The sequence below is a fragment of the Meleagris gallopavo genome, chromosome 3 (assembly GCF_000146605.3).
Source record: "Meleagris gallopavo isolate NT-WF06-2002-E0010 breed Aviagen turkey brand Nicholas breeding stock chromosome 3, Turkey_5.1, whole genome shotgun sequence".
In the NCBI taxonomy this organism is placed as follows: domain Eukaryota; kingdom Metazoa; phylum Chordata; class Aves; order Galliformes; family Phasianidae; genus Meleagris; species Meleagris gallopavo.
The window spans coordinates 19,143,925-19,170,098 of NC_015013.2; the positions used below are offsets into that span (position 1 = coordinate 19,143,925).

A 26,174-nucleotide genomic window follows, 5' to 3' on the forward strand; every position below is an offset into this window, starting at 1 on the left:
CTCTCAGGCTTACAGTGAGGGGCCTGATCTTCAAAGACAAGTATCTAAATTTAGTCATTTAAAGGCGTAGAATTTTGGCTCTGAGCCCAAGGTTAAAATTTACACACTTCAACGTCAGCATAAAGTGCTTGCTGTAAGACAGACACACTACAAATTGAAGCAATTTTAAACAAGTCTTGGTGTTCACCCATAGAGCTAAAAGGTCAAGTACTGACAAAATAAAAGTCTGTGTTTATATCACTAGGACTGCTGCTTCACCGAAAGTCTCTTTCTCTCCTAAGGATTAAAAAGCTTGCTTTTTTTGTATCCTTAAAGGGTTGGGATTTATGTATCTTTGAAAGCAAAGCTAGAATTTGAATGGGAAAACCTGAGAAATACATTGTATAAAATACTGGCGAAAACAGTTGTAATGAACTTTTCGTAAAATTGGAAGATTAATTGGAATAAAACTTAGAATGACTTTTTCACATTATTGGAGCTGCCTGAACAATGAAGAAAAGTCGTTAGTAGATTTGTCTATTCTTTAGCTGTGGTCTAGATGACCCAGGAATTAATGCTGCAGAGACACTTGTGTTACAGTTGTATTCCAGATTTCTATATATAAAAGCTTGTTCTGGATTTCATGTGCAAGTGTTTTTACTGATATTTCTAGAGGATACTGCTGAAACCATAAAAATAGTTTCTGATTAAAAATTGGCTGATAATACATGTTCTCCTGGTTTTAGTTAGAAAATGCAAATTACCCTACCTACACAGAATTATGTGTAGACTCTTGAAACAGATCAAGTACATTTAGTATATAAAAAAAAGAGACCACTTTGAATGAAAAAATATCTTTTTCCAGTAGTCTTTTTTTACTGTGCTCAGCATATTAATTATCTTGAAAATCAGTTTGATTTATCACAGTGGGATGATGAGGATGATGAGATTGTATACAGTTTATCTAGCCTTTGGGTGCCTTTGGGTTTACATTTGACTGTAACTAGTGGGTTGGTTTAGGGTAAGGATGGTTCAGAATCTCTTACAAAACCATGCAGGATATTAATATTTGACTGTTATTTTAGACAGAGGTATCATGGAATGTAACTCTTTTTTTCCTTATCTTGGGAAGTGGATGAGGTAAATACAGTGCTTGAGCTAAAAAAAAAAAAAGACCTTCAACATTTTTTTCTTTCGTTGGATCCCAGAAAATTTGTCACAGTGTTTAAAATAAATTTTTAGTGGTCATCTATTTGCCTTTAAAAAGTTCTCCATACCAGTCAAACTCTGTAAATAGAAGGTTTCCTCTTTCCTCTTCTAACTTGTTTTGAAGACATCATTAATGTTCAAGGTAAAACCTTCATATGGTTTATGCTGTTAATTTATGACCAAGTTAAGGAATAATCCATTATATTAGTGCTCAGACAAATCAAATTTCTGGAGTGGAACTGATGTTACATGTAATCATTGTAAATAATACTTTAAAAGTAATTGTGTCCTCATCACCCAGTGGCTGTTACAATTATGTAGGTCTAGAACTCAGGCACCCCGTGCTGGTATCTGCAGTGGCAAAATAATATAGGGAGACAAGTGCAGCACATTCTCTTCAATCCCTTTTCCTGGCATGGACTCTTCCAGATTACAGGTGTTTAATGGTGGGTTTGGTGTTTAGGGCTCTGCAGCACTTAAAAGCAGTACATGGGTAGCGGTTATGGAGCCTCTCCTTGTGAGGGTGATTGATTTTTCTCACAGTTTGTTCCTCTTCTTTCTATCACAAAGCTGTATTTTGCCTTTTTTTTTCCCCTGTCAGCTGTGGCAGCCCACAGTACTAAGAATCTCTGTAAAGCCAGATATTGGAAATATAAGCAGTGCTATAGAATGTAATGGCTGTTTGTATATTGCTTGTTTGGTTGGCCCTAAAGCTGTTGTCACTGCAGTCTATAAACCTGGCTTAGGTTCACCTAGCTCATGTATTTGGGAGTCTCCAGATCCCACGTGCCAAACACTCCCAGTTGGATGAGCAGGCTGTCCACACAGCAGTCACAAAGCCAAGAAGCAGGAGGGACGTTGTGTCATGCTGACTATTCTGAGCTATTCTGGTATTTGCACTTTATCAATTGGACTATTCACATATGGAAATAAGTATGTGTATCCGCAGAGTGGGCATTTGTTTCAGACAGTGAGGAAACAGATGATTGGAGAGTTAACAGCAAGGAAAGGCAGCGTTATGTTACAGCAATACTGCTGTATTCTGCTGTTGCATCCTATGGGGCTTGAATTTGGTCTTTGCGTGGAAGGAAGCACACTGGACTGCAGAATCTGCTAGTCCTTAATGGCATGACTTCTGAATTACAATTTGCACTGCTGTGGGGTGGGGAGGCATAAAATAAGGCTTTGTGTGTGCTTAGCAATTAAAAATTCCAGTGCAAGTTACTGTGGGATTGTTTTGAACTCAGGCAATTGTCTTATGCCTGAGTTGCTCCTTCAATTTTAATTGGATGTTTTCCACTTGTTGCTAATACAGTTATGCCTTTTAAAGGGATAAAGACATTCAGTAAGAAAGTTGAGAATAATTTGTATTACAAGATGTGTAACTGCTGTGTCTGTCTTTGTTACAGTCCACTGATGATAATTACACAGAAGATCACAACGCTTGCATGCCAACTACATGATGGTAAGGGAATTTCTTCCCATGAAGACAACATTTTTATTCCCAGTACATTCTGTGGCTGAATAACGGAGAAGATGAATGTAGTTCAGTGAGATGCCCCAAGTGAAGAAGAAAAAATGCTTTGTAGAGAAAAACAAGAGATGTTAAGTTTTAATCAGCTCTCTAGAATCAAACTGTCCTATCAGTAATGAAGACAACCATTTTTCCTTGTGTAATCTCTGCTTCTTTGGCATTAAGTTTGGATTTTATTTTGTATCTGCTTTTACTGTTTAAACGCTATAATGCATCTCTGTTAAGCTTTCTGAAGTAATTCTTGATTCTCACAAATCAAGAGCTGTATTTGATCTTTAGCTTCGTCCATTAAAAATCAATGTAGAAAGCTTATGCTGTCAATAGTACTGACAGCATAAATGATATCAATAGGGAAAATGGCTTTAAAGAGATTTAAGTTAGATGCTAGGAAGAAATTTTTTATTCAGAGAGTGGTGAGGTGCTGCAACAGGTTGCCCAGAGAGGTTATGGATTTCCCATCTCTGGAGGCATTCAAGGCTAGATTGAATGGAGCCCCAGGCAGCCTGATCCAGTGGTTGGCAACCCTGCTCATGGCAGGAGGATTTGAATTAGATGATCTTTAAGATCCCCAATCTGAGCCATTCTGTGACATATTTAATGAGTTGTGGGAGGTGGAATTCAATTGATTTTTCTGTGGGAAAAGCAGAGTTGCAAGTAAAATAGTGTTGTTTTCATTCTTACTCTGTGCTGTGATAGCAAAGACTAGAAATGCTAATTGTCATCAATACTATTATTGCTTACATCTGTTGATGTTGCACTATGAACTTCCAATTCCTGAGGCCCACTGTTTTATAAGCTACGGTTGCCTAAGCTCTAGAACTGCTGTGATCTAGATTTAGGTGGTGGCCTCTACAGACTGCAGGATCTGGCATTTGCAAGCCAAGTTTATGTTGAATGGGTCTGTCTGTGCCGTGATTTCACCCTGATAGGCAACTGAAATCCACCACACTGCTCCCTCACTCCCTGTTCTTAGAGGAAGAGAGGGAGAAAATCCAATGAGGAAGGGCTCCAGGTTGAAATAAGGATGAGGAGATCACTCATCGGGTACCATTGCAAGCAGAGCAGAATAGGAGACTAATTTTTTGCCTACTACTAACAGATTAGGGCAGTAAAACTAAAAGCAAATAAAAACATTTTCCTTCCATTCACTTTCTTGTATTTCCTGTCCCCAAGCAGTGGAAGGGAACAGGGAACAGGGGCTGCGGTCAGTTCATAATGCTTCGTATCTGCTACTCCTTCATGGCTGCTCTCTGCCCCTGCTCCATGTGAGGTCCCTCCCACAGGATGCCATCCTTCTCAAACTGCTCTTTCACAGGCTTCTCACAGGCTGCAGCTCTCCAAGCACTGCTCCAACATGGCTCTGTACCACAGGGCCAACCCTTCAGGAGTGCACTGCTGCAGCACAGGTCCCCACAGGTGGCAGCTCTCCCAGTTCCTCCTGTTCCACCACAGGCTCCTCTCTGAAGGTTGCAGCTCTGGTCCAAAGTCTGATCTTGCAGCTGAAGCTGGCTTTGATCTGACATGGGGTAGCGCTGGGCTCTGCTCAAGGGGCCAACCTCACAGCCCCCAAAACTTTGCTGTGTAAAGCTAATACAATCTATTACTTCTAGCTGGTTATAGCAAGCACAGCTTGAAGGTCTGCATGGGCTAATTGACTTTGTTGTTAACTTTCATGTTGCCAGGGCTTCTCTTCTCCTGTTATTTGAACCAGTCAGCTCAGATATCGCTGCATACCACAGTGATGTGCAGCCTGTATCTACTAGAATACTAAAGGTAAATTAAAATGGAGAAGGAAAGAGATAGCAGAAAGGGATGGGAGCATCTTAAAGCAAAATTCCTACAGCTTAATGATAATGGAAAAGGCTCATTAAATGACCACACATGGAATGGTTGCTCAAATGGAGACAGCTTGCAGTTCAGACAAATCTAAATTTGTAAAAATTTGATGCAGCTGCCCTTAAATGGAAATGGACAAAATAACCAGCTCCTGAAGTAACTAAGCACTTAATTGTTTCCCTGGAGTTTACACCCTCTCAGTATTGAGGAAATGAAGTAGCGAAGAAAGAAGGGATCTGAGCATCTTATCAGCAGTCTTTTTAGGTAATCGGTCTTAAATGTGCACATCAATAATTATGGCCAGTACACTGAGGACTGTAATGATAAGTGATACAAAGCCCCTGATTTAGTGATGATGTATGTGTGTATGCTCAGCATCAAGTGCTGTGACTCATCCCATGGTGAGTTCTGCTGAAGCTGGCAGGATTTCTCACAGTAAGCACAGCTAAGGCTTCAGAGTGAAGGTTATTAAGATACTTGCTGCTGTAAGCAACATCTGTTTACATGCTGGCCATTATACAAGATTTTCCTATAGGTTTCTTGGGACCTGAGTCTGTTCTCTGCCTCTGGCCCCAAAGCTCTAATGAACTCAATGGTAGTTCACTCTTCCAGTCTGGGCCTTATACAATTCCAGGTTGTTACCAATCTGTGAGTTTCAGCTTGCTCCAGCAGCAGGCAGCCAGGCTGCTAGTTCACACTCATGAAGCTTCTGTTTCTTGAGAGCCCGTTTCTCTTCCACTGCCTGATCCTCCTGCTGTGAAATGCTCCATTTCTCACCAAGGAGACAGCAGGAGGCTGGAGCCTAAATGAGCAGGCAGCTTCTGGGAACAGAGGTTTTTCCCGCACAGGACCGTTAGCAGAGGCTGCTGGGGGTTGTTGCCAGTTGGTGGCATTGCGAGTTGCATTGTCTGTGTGGAAATACTGTGACTGCAATCCTGGAAGTGTATCTAGGGTGAAAAAGGGGGCATGAGATAAGGAACAGGATAAAGGGAATATGAATATACTTGACCTAAAAGTTGGGAATTGAGCTATATATTACAACTGCTCGTGACAAAGAAATCTTGAAGCTTCTGGCTTTAGGAACTTCCTGCCCATGAGATACAAACATAAGGCTTTGGAGATGGCTTTCAGAAAGATCTAATGTGACTTTTCTTCCTAGGAATAGGGCGACAAGCTGAGGAACTTACTGCTGAGCAGAATCGACTTGCTGTGAAGTAAGAATTCAACTCCTGCTTTGATGTGTGTTAATTTCATCCGAAGAAATTTAGGATTTGGGTTTTTTCTTTTTTTTTTTCAGTGTCAATAGTAGTTGGTGGTCCAGCCATGAAAATGTTACCTTCTTCTTCCTAGTCCATAAAAAGACAAAGAGCTTCGTGCTTTTTCTATTTGCTTGAGGAATTTTGTTTTTGTAATAGTACTGTTGCTACCCTCCTAATATGAACACAGCTTCTCTGCTGTATTCCTCATTTCTTCAGCCTAGAACTTGAACCTTTATCACCCTGTGCTTGTCTCTAAAGCACTTGAGTACTTGGCATCATCTCACTGACTTAAATGTATCCTCCAAGTACAACAGAAGTGGCTTTTGTTGATTCAAACCCTTAACATTCAAACTAAGGTTGTATTGTGTAGGCTTTTTGCCTGTTATCTTCGTTTTATCTCTGATACACTATTTTTCAACAACAGAATACTCCTCCTCTGTTGGCAAACTACATACTAAAAATCCATTTTGACTTAACTCTGACACTCTAAGTACTGCTTTCCTTCCCCATAATTCTCAGGCACTGAAATTTTATTTTCTCCTGTCTCCCTCCACAGCATTAATGCTCCTAGTCCTTCAAGTTATGGGACTTGCCTTCTCATTTTTTACAGGGAGACAGCATGTTGATCATGTGCTCAAACAGCTTTTTTTTCTGTCTCGTCCCTTAACACAGATGCAGGATACAGTGAATTATTATTATTTTTTTTGGGGGGGAAAATTAGCATCATTATATGCTATTACTTTTCACCTTTTCACCTTGAAGTATATGTTGAGGGCCAAGGAAATTATTTCTATGACAGAAAATAGAGCTCTCAAAAAATCTGCCTATGAATTTCTAAAGCTAAGAGAGTACTTTCTTGAGAAGCAAGTATCTTGTAGGGAGATTTATATAACTTTTGCTGTGGCCCATAGCTTTTTGCCTATTTTTAAAGCTCACAGCATATTCTTCAGCTGCACTGGGTCCTTGTGACCGTATGATTAATTCCAGTCAAATTCTCACCAAACAGGCTTTTTTTTTTTCCTTGTACAGTAGAGGAGCTCATAATGTAGGCGAGGATGTCAATAACTCAAGTGTCAGTGGCAGAGAAACCATAATTGAGGAGTTTTAAATCCCCTTTGGTAATACAGCCTTTTGTCTTCCCTCTGTTTTTGGTCTGTTCTTGTTTCTCACTCATCCTCTGTACATTCCTTTACGCATTGCTCATGTCTCCCCACCCACCTCCGTGCTCAACCTAAGCTGAAACTAATGACTTTATTTTTAATCTTATTTTTATCTTTACTCTCAGAAACCCGAATCAGTGTTCTTATTTTGCGTAACAGAAAAGATGAGCCTTAGCCCAAATAGTTCTCTGCATCTTTCTGTGAAATTATTTCAGCAGGGAATGTATCATTCAGACACTAGCATCTACAATAACCCACAGAATGAATGCAGAAAATCCTGGCTAAGCTAACTGTTTATTCAAACTAATTCCACTTCAGAATAAAAGTACGCAAGAGCAAATGCTTAACTGTTGCTTAGTTTTTCTGCTAGAAATTTATGTTTAAATCAGAAAGAATTTTAAGTAGGTTTTTGCTTATGCATGCTCATCTGTATCTTGGACAGGAGAGTCCTGAAATACTGTGCTCTGGATTCTCTTTTAATGTGGGAGCTATTAGCACATTAATGGAGAACACTGTGTATCTCAGTACAGAATTTAAGGCTTCATGTTTTCTGCCACATAAATAAAGGTAGCTCAATACTTTAGAAACTGCACTAGAGGCCTGCACATCTTTCTTTTCAATCCCACTGATCTGTTGCAATGACAGTGAATCTTTTTCGTTTTACATCTAATGCTAAAACCTCCAAAGGAACTTACGAGTTATACCCTGCAAAATGGAAATAGCAAACAAGATGAACCTTCTCTGACTTTTTTTCTTCAGATGTCTTTTGATTTAAATGTTTTCACTCTACTTCCTTTTCCTGTTTGTGTTGCAATACAAGCAATTACTTCCTTTATTTGCACAGAAGGACAGAGAGCCTCTTCATTCTGTTCCTGTATGTCTCACATCATGCTTCCCGTTTTTTGGAGGGTCAGACTGTGCAGGCAGCTGCTTTCAGAAGGGTGGTGGAGAGCTCCTGTCTGTTGTTTCTTAAAAGCTCCCTGCCCTATAGTTTGCATAACAACACAAAGTGTTGCGTTGCACAGCTTGGTGGGACTGACATTACTTAGCTGGTGGTCTTCTATCCCTTACTGACCCATGACTTACTGGGCACATGTCTGGAACAGCACCAGCTTCTCACTGTTGTTGCTGCTGGCCTGATCAGAGCATACAAGTCAGTGTGTTAGAGTGAATACTTAAGCTAAAGGTTTCTCATAATAAAACTGTAGCTTTTCAGATTGGTAGCATTTGTTCACCTGAGGGTTTGTGCATTTCCACAATACTCATTACCCTTGTTCTAACTACCGTCTGCCAGACAGCGCTGGAATATAAGAAAAGCTGTGCTTCATCTTTAAAAAACAAAACAAAACAAAACAAAACACTTTTTTTTTTTAAGATAAAATTAGCTTTCAGCTATTGGAGAGTCGTAGAAGAGGGCTGAGGTGGACAGTACAACTCAAAATGTTCATTTAAACATTTGCTATGTTTTAATCTTGCTTTCTTTTTTGTGCGTGGATGATTTTTACAGGACAAGACCTTCTTTACTGGAGTATTTAAGCTATCTCCTCAATTTTATGAGCATCATAGCTGGACCTTGCAGCAATTACAAGGATTATATAGCTTTCATTGAAGGGAGGCATGTGCACATGAAACTATTAGAAGTGAACTGGAAGCAGAAGGGTTATGACAGACTTCCTGATCCTTCTCCAACTGTAAGTTTTAAAATGACAAAGATTGATTGCAAGGGAGAAGAGAGGATTCTCATAATTAAAAACAAAGAGGAAAAAAACATTTTTGAGTTAACTTTCCAGTAAATGTTACAATGTGTTTTTGTTTTTTTTTTTCCTGTAAAGCATCTGATGTTTTCATCGTAGGGTCAGGGGTGAAGGGGCTGTATCTTCCATTGAATTCCCCAAATATATTTGGCTTGCAGAACGGGTCATTGGTCAGTGGGTGTCCTTTGTGCAGCAGTGGGAATTCTCCGCAGGTTCTAATAGCTGTGAATTGCAGTTCAGCTCCAGACAGATGAGGAAAACAGCACACGTATCAGAAGGTGAAGTCAAATCCTGCTTGTAATGCAGGATATGTTAGGAGTAAAGAAGTCATGGCTAATTAGAAACTGTAGTACGTCCAGATGTTTTGCAAGACTACAGTAATGTTACTTCAGATTTGCACTAGTCTTACTGATATCAGAATAAGGCCCTCACTGTGTTACCTTCAAGTTTGCAGAGATTATTAAAATTCGCATTGTAACCATTTTAAAATAAATACACATTAATTTATTAATGCACAGTGGGAAATTTTTATATTTTCCAAAGTGCATTATTTTTACTCAGTTTTTACATGGCACCCAAATGCCTCATTTACCTTTTTTATTGTGCCCATATCAAGCAGTGTTTGCTCTTGACGCCTAAATGAAGTTGAGCTTCTAACTACTGAAATGATGCAATTATTTTAGTATATAAAAAGCTAAAGAGTAGTAATAGAAAGCAGCATGGTGTAGCAGATACCCTGTGTCATGGGAAAGTATGCTGCTGTACGAGATGTATGCTTTTTTGACAAGTGATTTTAGCAAGACATCTGGATGGCAGCTGGACAGTAAGGCCTGCCATTGTACTGAATACTAATGCTTTTGGCTTCTAGGAGGAATCCAGTCTTTCATTCCAAAACATGACAGTGCATATAGTAAAGCTTTTTCCTTTTTATTTTGGTTTCTTTTATTGTTAGTTTCTTTCCTCATTTTAAAACCTCCACTGACTGATGCCTCCGATGAAGTTCACAGCCAATTTTCACTTGTCTGTACCTGTCTCTAGTTAGTTCAGTAAATCGTGTCAGACATAAGCTTGGACTGTGTCTTTTTTTGGTCACATCTTCTAAATTAATTATTGTCATTGTTGTCACTGCTAATTTTATTGGTTCTCGAATAATGTTATTTTTGTATGTCATGAGCACTGCCTTTATTTGTCATGAGCACTGCTTTTTTCTTCCCTCAAGCAAATGCTTCTAATTAACATTTCACTGTCCTTTATTTTTTAGGGAGCGGTGATGTACAAGTTGTGTATCACACTGATATCTCTTGTTTTATTCTTGACACTTACCAAGAACTTTCCTATGGCATATATTATTGATAATGAATTTCTTGATAAAACACCCTTCTTAACAAGGCTTGGTTACCTATATGTTGTGACACAGTCTGCAAAACCAAAGTATTACTTTGCATGGACGTTAGGTAAGTTTGGCTATATCACTTATTTTTGTAACAAATCATTTCATAAGTGGGAAGGAGGGTGAAAAGGTCTGATACGGTGAGAAAGCAATGAAATGAAATGTTCTGTAGACCTGTAGTTCACACAGGAGATGTACACACGTTCCTGCTGGCAATGGTTCCAACTAAAGTGAGGAGATGTGCATAAAATCTCTTCCAATTTGTCTGACATTCTCTGCCTCTGGAAACTATTCTATTTTTCAGCTTCTCACCAGTAAAGTCAATATAACAATTTTCTCTTAAAGTTTTGTAATTGCACTAAAGAAATTTTTACACATATTCATAGGAAAAAAAAGAAAAGATTGCCTCTTTAAACCTCGATTTTGACACTTATGTCATGGGGTCAGGAGGCTAAAATTAGTCATGCTCAGGCTTACAGATATGTTACAATGTAAACAGACCTCTCTTTTGTTATGGGACTTCTGCCTGTGCATCTGTATTAGAAAGCTGTGGTTCCTGGGGGGAACTGCAGATAGGCTTTGCCTGCAGGGCACTGTGTGGTGCTAACCTTGAGCAGTTGAGAAAGGAACAAAGAACCATGGGGCAGGTGGAGAATGATGAAGGCAACAGGAAGGACCCAAGAGCTTCTGCAAGGAAAATGAAAAGAAGAGAGTTCATTATTGAGAGATGCAAATCGCTTTGGCTTCAGTATTAGAATCCAGCTAGCTCGGTGCTCAAAATAATCTTTTTCTATTTTATCTTCTTCCTTTTAGAAGTCACCTTTCCTGTCTGTGTATGAAAATACGAATCCTTCTTGTCTAGGCTGAAAATTGTGAGACTGAAATTTTTGCTGATATTGCAAGACTTTGTGTATAGGTAGATTCTGCAGAGACACACGTAGTTGAATCTGAGAATATCATTGAGATAGCATGGAAAGAACTAGGGAAATTCACTGTGATGCTGAAAATAAAATTGACAGATCCAGAAAAAAACACTGAAGATTAGCATCTCTGGGGCAGGAAATGCTATGAGATAAAGAATTGTTTGCTGAACAACTCTTTTTTAGAGGTACTCAATATTAAATTGTCACCTAAAAGTTTTCCAACGTCATATTTAACTATCAGGTCATTATCAAAGAGATTAACTGAGTTAGGACATGGGTGAGCCTTAGAGGCTGCAGAAACATCTTGCAGTGGAGGGGTTTTGGGAAAAGCATGCATTGCATGCTGATGGGTGAGGTCTCTGTTATTCACATTACAAATTCAGGCAACAAAACAGCAGACATTTTATCCTTTCACTGTTTAGCTTTCTGTGGCATGGCATAAGGCATTCTGAAAGTGCTTGCTGAAACTGCTGATAAGCACTTCCTACTTTTAGAAGGGGACAGTTATACTATTGTGTGAGAACTGCAATGATGAGTTCCTCCAGATTGATGAAAAGTCAGATGCAAGATAGAAAATTCAGTTTCTCCCTGTGCTAGCAATAATCATGTGAATGTAGCTACAAACTTGACTCAGAGCCGCTGTTGAAAGCAATTTGGAATTGAGTGCCTACCTCCAAGGGTTTGTGTGGAGCAAAACCAATATACTAGAGCTGTTGAAATCAGCAGGGAAACCTCTGTTGAACTTCATGGAGATTGGGTTTTCACAAGTAACTGGAAGGCTGGACAGCTAAGATACTTCTTTGCTTAAACCATGCTTTTCTATAGGATGTTAGCACGTGAAACAAGAGTCTTGGATATCTGTGGTGTGGCTGTGCCCCTGGATTTCTGATTTCTTGCATTTGGCAAAAAAGCATTAAGTGTCCCTACTACCCATCGAGCGAGGAGGAACAAACCTCCTCTGGCAGTGACAGTCTATTAGCAGGTGGAATCCTATAAGTCTTTTCACTGGTCTCATAGCAAGATGCTGGCAGGCCATACAGTAAATATAATTTCCAACAAGCTTGTTTTGTGTTTGTTTTTTTAAACAGGGAAAGATATAAAAGTTGGAAGACTTTCTTTCCAACAATAAAATCTAGCCTTTTTAGTAAATTGGAAAGTCAATGGAAAGTGTCCAGTTAGACAATGTTGCTTATTTATTTTTCTATTTACTTATTTATTTCCATTGTTGTTTTTAATTAAGTTCTCTCCCTGGTTTTTCACTTTGGAGCTTCTCCAAGAAGTTGTGCCTGTGTTCCTGGCACTTACATGGCAAAATCAGTTTTCACTCTCCAGAAATAAACACTGACCTTTTTAAGCTTGACTTATTGCAAGCTTATATTCTGTAATTGATCTAAAAGGAAAAGCCTTAACTGTATTTTTGCTTTCCTTTTTCTTCCTATATCCCCAGTGGTGGCTGCATCTACACGATAATGAACACCTCCTATTTTTTTGTTAAATTGATAATAGGTTTCTGGTAGGGGTATGTTACAAGCAGGATTTGAGTTCCAGTGATCAAATGGCTCCCAGGCAAGGGCAAATAGTTACCCGGTGCCTTGGGAAACTACAAGAACTTCAGCCTGTGGAGCTGAACTGTGCTTAACTACAACAGCAAGAAGTGCAATAAATGAAAGCCGTACTGTTATCCAAGCTTTTATTTAGACTTATAGTTGTTAATTCTGTGATTTAAGTTACTCAATATTTCATTTGTAGAGATGGTCAGGTACTTTAATGAGACACTAAGCAATGAGTTTGCCTAAGTGAGAATAAAATTCCTAATTAAAAAACCATGTTGTAACTCTCACTGAAATGGTGAACACGTCTTGTAGACAGTACAGTTTTTCTGAGTTCTGGGAAGTGCTGGGACTTCCAGACATTTTTTTAGGGAAAATATTAACTCAGGGTGCAAGTGGAACTAAACTTGGTAAGGGATGTGTAAAATAGCAAGGAATTCTACAGGTACCTTAAGAGGGTAAATTTAGGTTAGATATAAGGAAAAAATCTTATATAGTGAGGGTGGTGAGGCACTGGAACAGATTACATATGTTGTGGTTGATACCCTGTCCCTGGAGACTTTCAAGGTGAGGATGGATAAGGCCCTGGGCAGCCTGGTCTAGTTGTGGTGTCCCTGTTCACTGCAGGGGATTTGGACTAGATGACCTTCAAAGGTCCCTTCCAACTCTAAGAATTCTATAATTCTATGATTCTACCTTGGTCAGAAGAGACAGTCAAAGGAGAGCGTACCCCCTCTCACATATAAGAAGGGAAAACTGGCTTCAACAGAAATGGAAGAGATTGAGGTAATTCACAAGCTCTTTCCTTCAGTCTTCACTGGGATTCAAGTTTCCCACACCTCTCATATTCCTGAACCTCTATGTGGGGATCATGGGAGCAAAATCCCTCCCACTGTAAGAGAAGAGCAAGTCACTCCCTCATGAGGCTGAATGTCTACAAGCCTGTGGGGCCAGATGACATTCTTCCTAGGGTCCTGCAGGGACTGGCTGATGCAGTAGCCAAGCCATTCTCCATCATATTTGAAAATTTTTGTCTGTCAAGTGAAGTCCCTAGTAACTGGAAAAAAGGAAACATCACTCCCATTTTTTAGAAAGTGAGAAAGGAAACCCAGGAAACTACAGGTTGATGAACCTCCTCTCGTCTGTACCTGGAAAAATCATGTAACAGATCCTTCTGGAAGCTATGTTAAGCCACATGCAAGATGAAGAGGTGACATGAGACAGCCAGCACAGCTTCACCAACGGTAGATAGTGCCTGACCAATCTGGTGGCCTTCTGCGATAAAGTGACAGCATTGGTGGACAAAGGAATGGCAACTGATTTTGTCTGCCTGAGTTGCGCAAGGTCTCTGACATGGTCCCACACCACATCTTTATCTCTTAAGAGGAGAAATATGGATTTGAAGGCTTGTCTATTCAAGGGAAAAGTATTTGTTTGGATGGTTGCAGCCAGAGGGCTGTTGTCAATGGCTCAGTGTTTGGAATTGTTTAGCTTGGAAAAGAAAACACTCTGGGGAGACCTCATAGCGGCCTTCCAGTACTTAAATAAGGCTTATAAGCAGAAGGGAAAACAACTTTTTACATGGATAAATAGTGATAGGACAAGGAAGAAGAAATCATAGAATCACTAAGGTTGGAAAAGACCTCCAAGATCATCTTGTCCATTCATCTACCTATCAACAGTATTTTCTTACTAACCATGTCTTGAGCATCTTGAACACCTCCAGGGACAGTGACTCAATCACCTCCCTGAACAGCCCTTTCCAGTGCCTGACCACTCTTTCTGAGAAGAAATTTTTCCTGATATCCTACCTGAACCTCCCCTTGTGCTACTTGAGAGCATTTCCTCTAGTCCTTTCACTAGTTACATGGGGGAAGAGGTCAACTCCCAGCTCGCCACAGTAACCTCCTTTCAGGCAGCTGTAGGACAATAAGGTCTCCCTTGAGTCTCTTCCAGACTAAATTCCAGTTCTGTCAGTCACTTCTTATAAGACTTGTATTCCAGTCCCCTCACCAGCTTCGTTGCCCTTCTCTGGACATGCTCTAGAGCCTCAATGTTATTTTTGGAACGAGAGGCTCCAAACTGAGCAGTACTCAAGGTGCAGTCTCACCAGCGTTGAGTACAGCGGGATGATCGCCTCCCTGCTCCTGCTGGCAACAATATTACTGATACAAACCAGGATGCCATCAGCTTTCTTGGCCACCTTGGCATGCTAATGGTTAACGTTCAGCCAAGCTTTGACCAACACAATTTCTTCTACACCACTTCCAGCCACTCTGCCCCAAGCCTGTAGCATTGCCTGGGGTTGTTGTAGCTGAAGTATAGGATCTGACATTTGGCCTTGCTGAACCTCATCCCACTGGCCTCAGTCCAACTATCCAACCTGTCCAGACCCCTGAGAAGGGCCTTCCTACCCTCCGGCAGATTGACAGTTCCTTCTGACTTAGTGTCAGTTTACTGAGGGTGTACTCAATCTCCTTGTCCAGGTCATCCCTCTGCCAAGACAAACTTGTTTTTGAAAGAGAAGATACCAAGTCCTACAAAGATGGCTTGAATGTTTAGTGCCATATGCAGCTGCAAGAAAACACTTCTCCAGCAGTCTGATTTGACCCGTTTTGCTTTTGTATTGCAGCAGATGCAGTCAACAATGCAGCTGGGTATGGATTCAGTGGAGTTGATGAAAGAGGTGCTTTTCGTTGGGACCTGTTGTCCAACTTAAATATCTGGAACATTGAGGTGAGTTAAATGAGTAGCCACATTGGCATGACTACAGATAAATAAGTATGATAGTGGGGAGATTGTTTGTTGGAGTGAAAGTAAATCCATGCCACCAGGCTGCCTATCTTTAATTTGGAGAGGTTTTGTATTTTATCTGTTGGGCAGATAAATAGCATCTGTCACGCAGCCTTTGTAATGCTCTATATCCAGGTTGCAATTGTAAATAGTTTATAGAGGGCTAATAAATGATTAATCAGATGTTTAATAAATGAGCAGTCAATTACTGTAGATTGTGGCTGAGTTCAGTGGGTCAATAAATTGCTTGGAGCTATGATTCTTCACCATCTGCAGTGTATTCCATCCATCTACTTCAAGCAGTCGTCCCCTTTCATAACCCAGTTGAGATGAGTGGTGGTACTGAGAGAGAGGCTGTCATCAGCAGAAAATGCACAAACACATGGAAGAGCTGGGTTCCTGCACGTGGCTGGAGTGCCTCTTCTAAATAGGGACAAGCAGGGGTGGGAGCTGTAACAGATACAGGGAAACCTGTATGGAAACTGTCGAGGCCATGCTGAGCTTAGATGGCAGCCGATCTGGAGCTCTATCCAGCAAACCATGTGTTTTCTCAAACATATATCGCATGTTTTTCTTGTTACTGCAGCATGCTTTTAATGTCTATTAGTCTTTTGTAAAAAACTTACATTTTTCCTTTGATAAGGAAGTGGCCAGCATCATTATTTATTTACTCTAAAGAATATTCTCTGAATGCCAGGGGGATGTGAAAATGTTCACGTCTGAAACTGTTTTTTTCTAAAAGCTGCTTTTCTTTAGAAATGGGAGGAACTTCTCTCTGTAACTCTGTAGTTATGCTTTTAAAAGGAAAAGCAGATTAAAACAATTTGCTTTATGGCTGAGTGACCTGTGACTAAGCAAATGTGCTGTAATAGCTCTTCTCAAAAATAAAGCAGCTCTTGTAATTCTTAGTTGAAAAATGTTGAAAGATGCCAAAGCTGGAACTATCTTTGTACATTCTCTCTTTCTCAAAATCATTTATCTGTTTCTTTCTTTCTTCATTTTTTTTTATTTTATTTTTTTTTACTGTCATCCTCTGTACACTTCTCTCATTGAGTGGTGCAGAATACGCATCCCATAAATGCTTTATGCTCCTCAATGTTGACAGCACCCTAAGTACCACTCTGAGATCTTGAATCAATATCTAATTTGGCTTGGGGGCAGGAGACAATTCCCAGCTGGATGGGCTAGGGCAATTCATGTTGAAAGGAGGACAGTGAAGTGCAAGCAATGCTCTTCATTTAAGTTAGCAAAGTAAACAGGAACTTTTCTCTACCTGCTCAACGATGCAGGTCCACAGGAGCTGTAGAAGTTTTTTCCTTTACGCAAATAACAGGGCTTGGAGTGGAGAAATTATCTCCAGGATTGTAAAGCAGAGGAGTCACGCTAGCCTCAGAAGCCCTGCCAGGTGTGATGATCTACTGTGTCTTTGCAAATTTCCCGGTTTTATTTGAGAGGGCATCTGAGTCAGCAGGAAATAAAACATCCTCAGTTGGTTTGGATATGTAATGAGAAGAGAGGCTACAGACAGTGTCACTTCACGTAAGCGTTTCTTTGTACGCCAATGGCAGTTCTGGGAGTTATAGTTTAAGTGTGACTGCACAGTACATTTTAAGCAGGAATCACTAAGTTTTTGTGTAAAACTATATGAGGATTGGGAACTTAAGTGGTAAATGTGACTGAGCTGATTTGTAGTAGTCAGTTAAAGACAAGCATGTAACAGGAGTTGTGAGGGCATTAAAATGTGACAAGTGCTTAAACGTGTTGTGGGGAATTTGAAGAAAACCTTGGCAGCATACATATTCTGGCAGCCAGTGATCCTTTTCTTTCTTGCTAGTGTGAAGGGAACTAAAAGGCAGACAAAAGACAGTGTCAGTATTAGTTGGATGAGAAATTACACTTTTCTTGGCTTCTTTTGGTGCAGTAATGCAATTAAAATGTGGCAGTACTGCATTGGGAATTGCTAATCATTTCTAACTTTATTATCAGAGTGTGAAGTGCCAATCTTCAGGATTCTTGTGTGAAAGCACAAATATATCTGAATATTTCCCCTCAGAAACCTTTGTCTTTAGTCCTTCTTTTTAGTGTTCCTTTGACTTCACCTGATAAGACAAAATGATGTGGTTTTACTGAATCACTGGAGACTAGTTATTTATCCCTACTTGATGAGGAGACCCTGGGAGGTTGCTGTCATAAAGCATGGAGCAAGGGGGAGTGGGGTCAGGGAACTACCAGAGATGGGGATTGGCTAGGGTTAGAGGAGCTGATGCTGGACAGGATCCAGCAGTTCCCTCAGATTAGGGGAACTGATGCTGTGGGGAGGTACAAATAGTTCCCCCAGGATCCTGGAGTCCACTCCAGTTTCTCAAGCTGGATAGTAGATTGAAAGCTAGGTTCTAAATTTAGTCTTGTCATTACTCTGTCCACGTTTTTCCAATTTTCCTCCTTCTTCAAATAATAATGCATTTATTTTAGTTTTCATAACACTTTGTTTTAATGACAGTCTAGGGAATTCCACACTGCGTAATGGGTAGCAAAATCTCTCTTCCAGAAATGAAGCTGCTTATGAACTGTAGGGAAGGCCAAACTTTAAAAAGGAGAAAGCTCTTCACATTTCCCATCATTTGAAAAATAATCAAACATATTTAAATTTACAGAACAAAGCAAATGCCAACTGCTAGCAGCAATCAACCTAGTTAATTCCATCCCAAAATATATTATTGTAATGATGGACTGTTGCACAATCCTCATGATAATCAGCTACTAAAAGGAATATTTTTCATGTCTATCATTTCTCTAATCTAAAATGCAAGTATTATTTTACAGGTTTCAATACTAACATTTCACGTGAACTTCTTTCTTAGACTGCAACAAGTTTTAAAATGTACATTGAAAACTGGAATATTCAGACAGCTGCCTGGCTAAAACGGTAAGTGTAGTGGAAGAGTAATTTGCTTGGGTTTACACGTCCTGAAAAAAACTGACAGTGAATCTCCATACATGTATAGTCTTTTGTTCTTTCTTTGTTCCCTCTGCCTGTAACAGTTAGTGGAATGTAGTGGTGTTTGGTGCTATAAAAGAAAGCTGTGAGGTGACCTCATAGTGGCCTTTCAGAATCTAAACAGGAACCACAGGAAAGAAGGAGACAGAGTCTGGAGCAGGGTTTGTGGTGATGGAACAACGGGAATCATAGAAGGGCCTGGGTTGAAAAGAGGACCACAATGATTCCAACCACAGTTGACCACAGTTCCAACCCCCTGCTATGTGCAGGGTCACCAACCACCAGACCAGGCTGCCCAGAGCCACATCCAGCCTGGCCTTGAATGCCTCCAGGGATGGGGCATCCACAACCTCCTTGGGCAACCTGTTCCAGTGCCTCACCACCCTCTGAGTGAAAAACCTCCTCCTAATATCTAACCTAAACCTCCCCTTAGTTTAGAACCATTCCCCCTTGTCCTATCACTATCCACCCATGTGAACAGTCATTCCCCCTCCTGTTTATACGCTCCTTTCAAACATTGGAAGGCCACAATGAGGTTTCCCCGAAGCCTTCCCTTCTCCAAGCTAAACAATCCCCTCAACCTTTCCTCATAGGAGAGGTGCTCCAGGCCTCTGATCATCTTAGTGCCCTCCTCTGGACCCATTCCAAGAGCTCCACATCCTTCCTTTACTGGGGGCCCCAGGCCTGGACACAGCACTGCAGGTGGGGCCTCACAAGAGCCGAGTAGAGGGAGACGATCACCTCCCTCTCCCTGCTGGCCACCCCTTTTTTAATGAGCCCAGAACTCAGTTGGCCTTCCAGGCTGCAAGCGCACACTGCTGGCTCATGTCCAGCTTCTCGTCCACCAGGACCCCCAAGTCCTTCTCTGCAGGGCTGCTCTCAAGAGGTTCTTCTCCCAGTTTGTATAAATACCTGGGATTGCCCCTGCCCAAGTGCAGCACCTTGTACTTGGCCTTGTTGAACCTCATTAGGTTCTCACAAGCTCAAGGAGGGTAGATTTAAGTTAGGAAATCAGATTAAGGTTATAAGGAAAAAGTCTTTTACAGTGAAGGTGATGAGGCACTGGAACAGGTTACATAATGTTGTGATTGATGCCCCATTCCTGGAGACTTTCAAGGTGAGGCTGGAGGCCCTGGGCAACCTGGTCTAGCTGTGGTGTCCGTGTTCATTGCAGGGAACTTAGACCAGACAGCCTTCAGAGGTTCTTTCCAATTCTAAGGATTCTGTGATTCTATACAGTTTTATTCCTGCAAATGTAAAATGTTCACTTTTTATATATGAGCCACAAATGAACAGTTCAGATCTTCTAAAGCAAAAAGTAAAAGCATTTTGCCGGCATCTTTTAGGCTGCCCTTTGCCTTCATTATTCTTGCTATACTATATTATGTTTCCCATGCATGTTACTATCAGAATCAAGCTTCTTTGGGTCATTGGGATCCAGTTCAATTAGAACATGGAGAGAAGTCCAAATCTTCAGAGTGTAGTCCAACTTGGAGTTATCACAAGATGCTTGCTACTGAGCCTCTGTTTAGGATATGGAGAAGAAGTTTCTTATTTTAAACCCTGTCTGTTGCTCATGTAAATACTAGCATAAGCCTAGATTTTGTAGCTAGATCTATCTCCTGTTGCTTATTACACTTTTTGGCATGATTAAAGCTCGGAGTATAGTCAGTTAATGTAGTGCCTAAAATGATGGCAAAGATATGTTGTGGTTATCATTACTATTTTTGTTGTTAGATGTTATTTTACTATCTACTAACTTAATTTTACTATCTACAATTTTTCATAATTCAAATGATGTGGTAGGAAATGCATTATTTTGACTATTTTCTTTGAAACACAACATTTCATTTAAAACTCAGGTAGATACACAGACTTGCTAGTGTATCCTTCAACTGGTATCATTCACTTGCATCTTTGAAGTAAGATTTTGGGCTGCTAAAGTTAGCAGGAATCCCCTGCTTTACGATAGCCAAAAGCAGTCCCTGTTGTTCCTAGCATCTCTCAGATGACAATGCCTAAAAAAACTTTCGTTTGCCAGGGAAGGGTGGGCTAATGATGTCTGTTTGTCCTTCTACTTGTTCTTGATTAACCATCAGATTTTTGTAGAGAAGTGTGTAATTCCAGTATAGAGGTGTAATGGTGAATGAAAAATCTTGCCTGCTCTCTTCCATTTTAATTATTTATTGCTATGAGTGCTGGAAGTATTTTTAAAGGTGCTTTTTGGATACTCATTGCATAAATTGCATGCTAACTCTTTCTAGCTAACCTTCCAAATAAATGAAGAGAGAACGGCTCATGTCTTGGTCTGTAACTGAGACAAGATGAGACATGTGAGAAAACAGCGAGATGTTAACAACTGAGAAGGATTTGAAGTACAGTTTCCATTCTTCTGCTGGATTCAGCCACTTGTTTTGTTTTCTTCTTCACAGTGTTTGTTATGACAGAGCTCCTTGGTATCCTACGGCTTTAACATTTGTCCTGTCAGCCCTGTGGCATGGTATCTATCCTGGATATTATTTTACGTTTCTCACTGGAATCCTTATCACACTCGCAGCGAGAGCAGTATGTACCTTTTGTTGTTCTCTTCCAAGGCCCTCAGTAGATGCTCTCCAACTATCAACTGCAGGGACCACCCTGGCACGTTCAAGCAGCTTGTCCCTGCTGTGAGCTCTCTGTCCTGCCTTTGCAGGGGTTGATGTTCAGTGCAACTTTGTTAATGCTAATTACCAAGTATCCCAGCAGTTAGTCAGCACTAATTTTGTGTGTGCTACGATGCTGCCCCTGGCTGTCAGAGAAAGCATTGCATGAGTGTACAGTTAGAAGTTTGGTAGTGCTGCTGCCTAGATGAATGCAATCAAAATAGCTTGGCATTGGTTAAGCTTGAGTCCGTACTTCTGCTCGTTTATGTCCTGTGTGTGTGCTGACTTATAATCAGCTCTAAGCGCAGTCTTTCAGAAGACACTGTGATGAGCTGAGCATCAGCCTGTTTGGCTATTAGCCATTTGGAGTGTTATCATGTTGATGCGGTAAGCTGGGCTCTGTTTATGGACCTTACCCTGAGTAGAGTCACCAAAGGCCACACAGATTTTGTGAGTCACTGATAATGCATTTATCACTGGTGACCCCTCAGGCTGAACCAGCCACTTGGGTGGGGCTGGGAAGCACCACTATTGACATGGAGTTTGACTATGGATAGATAATCAGGTCAGTTTGAAAGCTGCATTAAACGAGCAATCAGTATTAGCCCCTATGGCTAGAGCACCTTGCTGAGTGAAGAAAATGGGCAACTCTTTTGTTTACCACAGATTGACTGCAGGATCTTAATATGCCAGTCAATGCAATTCTGCCTGCTTTTCTACTCTCAGTGCTTTCCATGCTAACATTCAGTGGAGAGTGCAATGCATACACTACAGTATGTTTTTGTGACTTTGCCTAAGAAATACATTTTTGCTATTTTCTGTTTATTTCTCCTGGACTTTCAGATAAGAAACAATTGCAGACATTACTTCCTCTCATCAGTGCCTCTCAAGATGACCTATGACGTTGCCACCTGGGTTGTCACACAGCTCGCAGTGTGCTATACTGTTGCACCCTTTGTGATGCTGGCTGTTGAGCCCACAATTAAGTTTTACAAGTAAGTTCTCTTCCTGACTACAGCACTCCAAACCAGCATGGGAAGGATATCTGATAATGGAAGAGGTGATTTCTGCACTCTTCTAACTTAAAAAGCTATGAAGGTCAAGGCAGAGCTCTTCTTGCTTACTTCTCAGTCAGATTTCTGTGTTCTCACTTCATCTGACTTTTCACATAATCAGCTTCCTTTTTCAAAGCAATCAGGTCTCAACCACCTTTAGCAGTGGCCAAGGCTGGAGAGGCTAAGAATAATGTGAGTTGGCAGTAGGAAGGGCTCGGTGAGATGAGAACAGGTTTCCAACTGCCAACTGCGTGGAGCAGAAGAGGAGACTGATCAGCGGAGATAAGGAGGGGGTGCCTGACAGAGCATTACTTCTTTAAAAAATGAGACTATATAGCTGTATAGCTTTACTTCTCTTTGATTCTACAGTGAAATGTCAGAATTACAGTTTTTGTTAAGAAGAAAGAGGATTCATTCCTCTAGCATAAAAACAAAACTGATAGTCAAGGTAGCGGCTGTCAGTAAGTCTGTTTGAAAGGTTTTAGATTTTGATCTTTTCTATTCCTTTTTCATAAAAAAATTTGATTTCAACGAACAGTTAGAATATAAAAATGACTCAAAATCTTTGCTAGTTTTGCTAAAACACTTTTCCATACACCATATTAATGTCTACATTTTCTTCTTTCAGGACAAAAGTAGTAGAGAGCAATCAGAACAAAAATGGAGAAAAAAGACTAAAATACTGAACTCATTTATAAATTTTCCATATGCATAAAGTTTGTTCCCTTTGTCTACAAAAAGTCATTCCATGTAGTGAATATTAATGTGAAATTACATTGCTAGCCTTAAAACAACAGAAACAAATATATGTAACTAATTTAGTACTACTATGCCAGTATCCAAAAAAGGTACTGGATACCCAGGTTTTGAATGAAGAAAATTATTTTCCACCCTTGTCCTCAGCTGGATCATCACTTTAGTACTTTTTTTTTTTTTTTTGCCCCAGTGAATTTTAAAGTAATTAACACTTAAATGCAGAATCAAGGTAATTTTAGGCCATTGGACTAGGACATGAATTTTTGGGGCTTTGCATACCCAGCAGTGATAGTAGGCACCTTGTGAGGATATTAATAACTACAGCAAAAAGCATGAGACCATACAAAAATGCATTTCCATTGTTAAGAGTTGAACCGAACTGCTCCCAAAATGGTACCTCTCCAAGCAGCCACAGCCTCATGTGGTTAAACTGAGTAGTTTTGGTTTCTGTTCAATCTTGTGCATATGAAGTTATTTGAAATAAAAATATTTTATATTTACTGAGATATCAAAGAAAGGTGTCTCTGAGTAGTTGCCTTCAAAAACAAGACCCTCCTGTAGTTGCCAATATCTTACCTTCCTCAGGTAAAAAGTGAATGTTTTGGTTTATTTCAGATCTCAGCATTTGAAATATATATATATTTTTTCCTTTTCCATTCAGTTGATTATTTAATTTTTAACTGGTACAATTTGATGTCCATGAAGGATTTATTTTCAGAACATAGCCCTGCATATTCTAACATTGAAAGAGAGACAGAATGAATGTAGGGTTGAATTATGCGGGCATATCTGAGCTCTCAGACTTTGGATTCTGGAGTTAGCTGATTGATTCCTTGCCTCATTAATATCTATGGCAACACTTTCATTGATGCATAGACTGAGTGAGACTCAGGATTTTATTTTGGTGCTTACTAGGTCACGTTCATGAATTCTGCATTCATCCAGTAGCACTAAATTCTACATGGGCTTCTACCTGGGCTTCCACCTGGGCTTAATGAGGTCACTCAGTTTATGTTACTACCAACAAACATATAATATTCTCTTTCTGTTTTTATTCTCAGGTCTATGTACTTTCACATGCACATTCTGAGCATCTTGGTTTTGCTTTTATTACCAATCAGACCTCAAACCCACTCTGTAAGAAGGCCTCAAAATCAGACCAACCAGAACTCTGTTAAGAGCAAAGACAAATGATATCTCCAAAGGAAATTGCCAACACTGGGAAACAATCTGTCATAATGGAAACAAAGAAGAAGACGGGAGTGACGGGTGTTGAAGTACAAGTGGCATTTATATAGGTTATCTTAAAATCTTACTGGACAGGGCAGAAGAGAGCCTGAAAGACTGCTTTTCAAATGACTCCAGTTAACAGAGATTTACAGGCTATGTTTACAGGCTCATGGGGCATTTTGATTTTTTATTAAGTATTTTTATGAAATGTTTTTATATATTTAAACTTTTTCACACAGGCATTTTTGCCCTTTTACAGAAATATACAAATTATTAATCAGGAATCTGGTGATTAAAGGGACAGGAAGCAGCAATCACAGAGTTTAATCTGCTGCCCGATAGTCTGGTGCTGGGAATGGCTGACAGGAGGGCTTCTTATATACTGGCCGAGTAAAGAGATGGCATGAGGAAAAAACTACAGAAAGGAGGAGCTGAGTGTGCTGGTGCTGCCTTCTGCCTGCTTTCTGGGCAGGGCAAACCCCAGTGTGAGGGATGAAGCTTGATCTTAGTGGCAAGGGTATTTCACATTCCTCCAAGTGGCACCTGGTAGCATGAGGGCATGACAAGTCTGTTGGGAATAGGTGTCTGGAAACACTGTCATCTGCCTAGACCAATGTCTAAAATCAAATCAAAAGAAAAGACTAGCAAAAGAAGGGACGCATCCTGCAGAGCTGGGCTTCTCTAATGATGCAGCTGGTACTCATTGCTACATCAACATTACTTTGCAGTTTCACAGTGATGAAGCACGTCCATTTCAGTACAAAAATAACTGAGAAGCAATGCAAGTTTTGAGTTCTGGAGCTCTCGGTTATGAGTTAAATCTAAAAAGGGTTTATAATGGATCAGACTGTTCTGCTCAAAAACCTCCTATCTTGTGGAGGGGTTACTTTCCAGCATGACAACACTAAAGCAAGATCTAAACAGTGATTATCTTAGGAATCATAACTAGTTCAGTACAAAATAAAGGTTTTGTTATTTGATGGGTTATGAGTATCACAAGAGTCACAACCAAGTCCTTGTGTGGTCTCGGAGAGTGACTGAGCCTTTCAGTGCTTGTGAAGTCCCTATCTCACAGAGACATGAGGTTTCATTTGTAAGGGTTTGTTGTGCTTTGGGATAACTAGCTGCAAAGACTTCTTATTATTTTTGTTTGTTTTTATCTGCTTACCCAGGAAAAACAGACTGACAGGACACGTCAAAAGCAAGCATAAACTAACAAAGAAAGAAGCAAACTAAACTTTTCCAGGAATATTTTTCTCAGGATTTTGTAGCAGCAATTCCCTTGTTAAAGTATTGGTACTTTCTGATCATGTAACCAACATGATTGAGAGAAGAATCTGCTGTTTATTGCACTCTCATATTCATGCAAATTGAAATTTTACAGAGTCCTAATGTTTTGGGAGGAAACAAATCAATGAAACCAGAACAAGGTTAAAAAGTGTTTGATTTTCTTTTCTCTGGTGGGGAGATTTTGTCCTGTGATCACCTCATGATTTAGATATTTTATTCGCTAATTTATTTGGAAGGCGAGATGGCATTAAAAGATTGTTCTGAATAAACAAACTGCTTTGTGTCACTGCCTGGCATTATCAATGGAAGTCAAATGTGAAAATGGGTGAATGAGTCTGCACCTTTTGAACTCTGCATGTCTGCTGGATTGAATAGGCAGATGTGTTTTAGGTCATGCTCCTATTGAAACGGCGACAAGAAACCCCCCATGTATTTCTGTGGAAGCAGAACCTGTCCCTAACTTGGCTGGTCCTCATTTGTCCTTGTAGTACCTCTCTGAGTGGCATTGTATGAGAGGCCAGGCCTTGTCAGTGGGCCACCTTCTGCAGTGTTTCATGTGAGTGGAAGTTTCTTAACTCTAATGCCATCCACTTCTGTTGTAGGTTTCAGCTTCTACAATGCTAGGGAGCAAACTCATATCCTTTCATCTCGTTGTATTCTCAGTCTGCAGTTCTGCCTGAAAACAGTAGCTCTGGGCTTGAATAAACACCATTCATGGGAGTTTATATTATTACGTGAAATAAATTTGAAATGTTTTTTTCCCAAAACATCGCATTGTAAGGAAACTAGCAAGTTGAATTAGTCTCAAAGCCAGGA

The 26,174-nt window shown here is 40.2% G+C and overlaps 1 protein-coding gene across 3 annotated transcripts in view; it reads left to right on the forward strand.

The window, feature by feature from the left end:
* Nucleotides 1-25,644, forward strand: part of MBOAT1 (membrane bound O-acyltransferase domain containing 1) — a 59,649-nt gene extending 34,005 nt beyond the window's left edge. For all 3 annotated transcript variants that reach the window (XM_010708475.3, XM_019613803.2, XM_031552773.1), the window contains 9 exons: nucleotides 2,598-2,653; nucleotides 5,718-5,772; nucleotides 8,485-8,668; nucleotides 9,993-10,185; nucleotides 15,227-15,330; nucleotides 18,249-18,313; nucleotides 20,818-20,950; nucleotides 21,871-22,022; nucleotides 23,900-25,644. In XM_010708475.3, coding sequence (XP_010706777.1) covers nucleotides 2,598-2,653; nucleotides 5,718-5,772; nucleotides 8,485-8,668; nucleotides 9,993-10,185; nucleotides 15,227-15,330; nucleotides 18,249-18,313; nucleotides 20,818-20,950; nucleotides 21,871-22,022; nucleotides 23,900-24,032 — 1,075 coding nt within the window. In that variant the 3' untranslated portion in view covers nucleotides 24,033-25,644. The remainder of the gene's footprint in view (nucleotides 1-2,597; nucleotides 2,654-5,717; nucleotides 5,773-8,484; nucleotides 8,669-9,992; nucleotides 10,186-15,226; nucleotides 15,331-18,248; nucleotides 18,314-20,817; nucleotides 20,951-21,870; nucleotides 22,023-23,899) is intronic.
* Nucleotides 25,645-26,174: the final 530 nt, after the last annotated feature.